The 3,420-nt window shown below is 34.7% G+C and overlaps 1 protein-coding gene across 3 annotated transcripts; it reads right to left on the bottom strand.

Annotated features, from left to right (window-relative positions):
* On the bottom strand, positions 1-3,420 carry LOC125421192 (mitochondrial ATPase complex subunit ATP10). Of its 3 annotated transcripts, none has more exons than XR_007239368.2 (8): positions 3,059-3,420; positions 2,840-2,880; positions 2,663-2,726; positions 2,234-2,428; positions 1,746-1,817; positions 790-968; positions 525-703; positions 1-296 (listed from the first exon to the last, which is right to left on the bottom strand). XR_007239368.2 is itself a non-coding variant. In XM_048469287.2 (8 exons), the coding sequence occupies exons 1-7, from the start codon at positions 3,197-3,199 to the stop codon at positions 586-588; spliced, it is 810 nt and encodes a 269-aa protein (XP_048325244.1). In that variant the 5' UTR covers positions 3,200-3,418; the 3' UTR covers positions 1-296; position 585. The 3 variants fall into 3 exon arrangements, 2 of the variants coding, with proteins under 2 accessions (XP_048325244.1, XP_048325245.1); XM_048469287.2 differs by having other exon boundaries at positions 585-703; positions 3,059-3,418; XM_048469288.2 differs by having other exon boundaries at positions 585-703; positions 2,663-2,731; positions 3,059-3,158.

Below are 3,420 nucleotides of genomic sequence, written 5' to 3' on the forward strand. Positions count from 1 at the left end.
TAAATTATAAAAAGCAGAATGAAGATTCATTTAACAACATATTGAAAAACATCTTCAAAGACAGAGTAAGAAACTACTTCTTTTAACATTTTCTGAATTTGATAGAAGTAAAATGAAATCTTATTTTCTTAACAGTCTGTTGCTCTAAAACAAGAAAATTACTCTTCCAGTCTCCTGTTACAAAATTGAAGCTCCTAATGGATTGAAACTCCTAGGCTTCTTGGATCAACAAACTTATAGTAGCCACCATCCCATTACTACCAGTTTGCCAACCATGCTTCTCATAAACTAATATGCTGCAATAATATTATTAGGAAATCAAGATAGCAGTCCACAAAAAAGAAAAAGAAAAAAGCAAAAAACAAAAAAAAAGTGGGCCAGATCGAACTCTCTACAAATAGAAAAAGGTGGAATATTTAAGCGGATTAAAGTAAATTACGAGTCACAACAGATTAAAGGACTAAACATAGCAACTACGAGGCAAATTACGAGTCAAAGCATTGATTAATTTCCAGATTAAGTACCCTTGAAAGTGGAATTTGAAAATCACTTCAAATGCATGTCAACATATAAGCTCTGATTACCTCACTTCTCTTCCAAAAGAAGTGATGTGCAGGAGAGAAGGGATGACAACTCATCTTGTGTTGCCGATCCAAAGCCTTGCCATCTTATTCTACCAAATTTGTCAAGCAGGAAAATGTACCTATGGGGTAACAACATTAACAATTGATAACATGTTTGCAAGCCATTCACAAAACTATATTTATCAACAAGAATAAGATTCTGTACCCAGTCAGAAGGTTCAGTATTTTAAGTTCTTTTCTGAAGTAATAATGATCACCAAATGAGTATACAATCTGCCTCTTAAGCACATCTTTCCTTCCATCATCATCGGATTTCCTCATAATGCGAAGAAGCAGCTGCTTAATTGGGTTCCGACATAAAAGCCATGAATCTATAAATGATACCTGTATGAAGAAGCTTCACTGGTTGATTATATGCAAAAATTTAAATACTTGAAAAAACGAAGTCCAACCACCAAATACTTAGACATGACAGGTCAGAAAAATCATGAAGCATGCACCTTGGTTCTATCCAACTGTTATAAATGTTTTTAATACCTTATCAATCCATTGTTTGGACATGCCAGGATGAGGAAGATTAATCAACTAGGAATGTTTATTTTGCTCCTAGTTACCCCTATTTTATAAGGAGGGAACTAGATCTTAGCATCTCCTGGAATCTCAAATCAAGGATCATTGGTATTGCTTGCTCAACGTCTACTTCACATAAAAAACAATAGCACAGGATCTGTCTTTACAGGTCATTTTTGTTTTTTAAGATTCGTAAAATTGAATTACTATTTCTGTAGTCTAATAATAAGTTTTCTGTTGCATAAAGTCTTTGCTCGTGGAAGGAAGATGCTATTTGTGAATCTTGCAACTTGGTTGACAAACTAGCCATAGGCTTGGACATAAACGCTTTCCATCCAGCCCATTTAGAAAATTTTTACATGGGTATTTTTATAATCCTCACCTTCACCTTGTGCATTAATTTATATTATTTGACCCAAAAAATTAGAAAGCAAAGAAAAAGCCTTTTCTTTGTTAGGCAAACTCTTGCAAGATCTAACTTTAAATGAATATCTGTCTTTCGAAGTTGAACACGTAAGTGGACTATAACAGGTCAAAATGTTCATTGTGTAGAAATTGAACTGAAGTTTAGATGAAAATATAATTAATAACCTCATAGAGCTGAATATCATTTGATCCATGAAAGGCATCACGGAAAGGTCCAGTCCAAGAATCGATCATCCCCTGAAATTAATGAAAAACATTGTCTCATGGCTACAGTACTAAGCAAATATCGAAAATACAAGGTTAAGGTTTCATAGAAAGTAATATAACAAAGTAATGCTAAAGTACAACTTTCAAATGCAACCATTCAGAATTTGACACAAGAGACACCAAAGCCAGAGGTGCATATATGCAAATGCAGGATGATTTTAGAGAGGAATTGTAAGGTTCATTTGGTCTTACTCATTTATCTTTAAAATAGTGCAAACAACAATTTCAAGATTTGTTTATCCTTCGTTTCCTATTCTCTCATCGTAAACTTTATCTCCTAATTCTCAATTACATCGTTCATATACATTACAGCTCTCAAAATGTAAAAGCTTCTTCTGTTTGGTACATCAACACAATCCAACAAAGTACAAGTTGAAATTACACACCTGAGAGTTGGCACGAAATGAAAGGCACAGCAAAGATGCCTTAGGGAGAGATGAGTTGTCAGAATCAACCACATTTCCATTTCCATTAGAAGCGATGGGAAGCTTTATTGTTTCGCCACCAGAGAAATTCACTTCCAAGGTGGGAAACTTCATAGCCACCGCAGCAGGAATTATTATTTTATTTGCCATAGCAATCTGCAAATAAACCATTTCAGTTTAGCATGTCAGCACAAGAAAGATAAACATGAACTACCAATTAAATGGTTCCCATCAAAATACAAATCATCCCAATTACAATCTCATTAAAAAAAAAAAAAAAAAAAAAGAGAGAGAGAGAAACGAAGAATAAAATAATCAGCATTCAGAAACAATAGAAAACAAAAACAAAAAAGCAACAAAGAAATTTGGCATAGAATCGACCCCTATTACCTTACCACCATGTTTCTTGAGCTCAGAAATATCAGCAAAGTATCCCCTGTTCATTTCATCTGCACTGCCCTAAATCACAGTAAAAGCAAGCGCATTAAACCTCTTAACATGCGCAAACAAAGAATTTTCAAAAGGCTAAAAAAAACCATAAGAAGAAGAAAGCAGTAGAAAGCTCACAGTCGTGCACGTTCTTTCTCAATAGCCGCTTTGTTCCCCATCTGAAAGCCAAAAGGGTATAGCGAAAATTCGCATTGAGTAGACAAAAATGGCAACTTTGTTCCAGAAATTAGCAAATTGATATATATATATATATATATATAGATATATATATATATATATATATATAAATATTTATCTAGGGAAACAAACAGAGCCTGAGAAGCTCTCAGAGAGTACCTGGTATATGTCGAGGAAGCGATTGGAGGTCCTTTGAGCAAAGAAATGCTGGGAAAGAGGAATCATGGAAAGCAAATCCTCCTTGTCTTTGGGCCTCAAGAATTGAGAAGCTACAATGGAAGAACGGGTTATACGCTTCATGTCTTCTTCTTTCTTGATACGAATTTTCTCACTGGGTTCGTAACTGGCTCAACCTCCAAATCAAGAACTAAAAGGTTTTCTTTCCTCTGCGTAGTTTTCGATTGTATTTATTGAATTCATGATCTAAAATCTATATGGTAGCAGCAACATATACTGGCTTCTTCCCTCTGTTTCTCAGCAGCTCTTGCTTTCTCATAGATCTGGAATTCTGGATGTGGTGG

The sequence above is a fragment of the Ziziphus jujuba genome, chromosome 10 (assembly GCF_031755915.1).
Source record: "Ziziphus jujuba cultivar Dongzao chromosome 10, ASM3175591v1".
In the NCBI taxonomy this organism is placed as follows: domain Eukaryota; kingdom Viridiplantae; phylum Streptophyta; class Magnoliopsida; order Rosales; family Rhamnaceae; genus Ziziphus; species Ziziphus jujuba.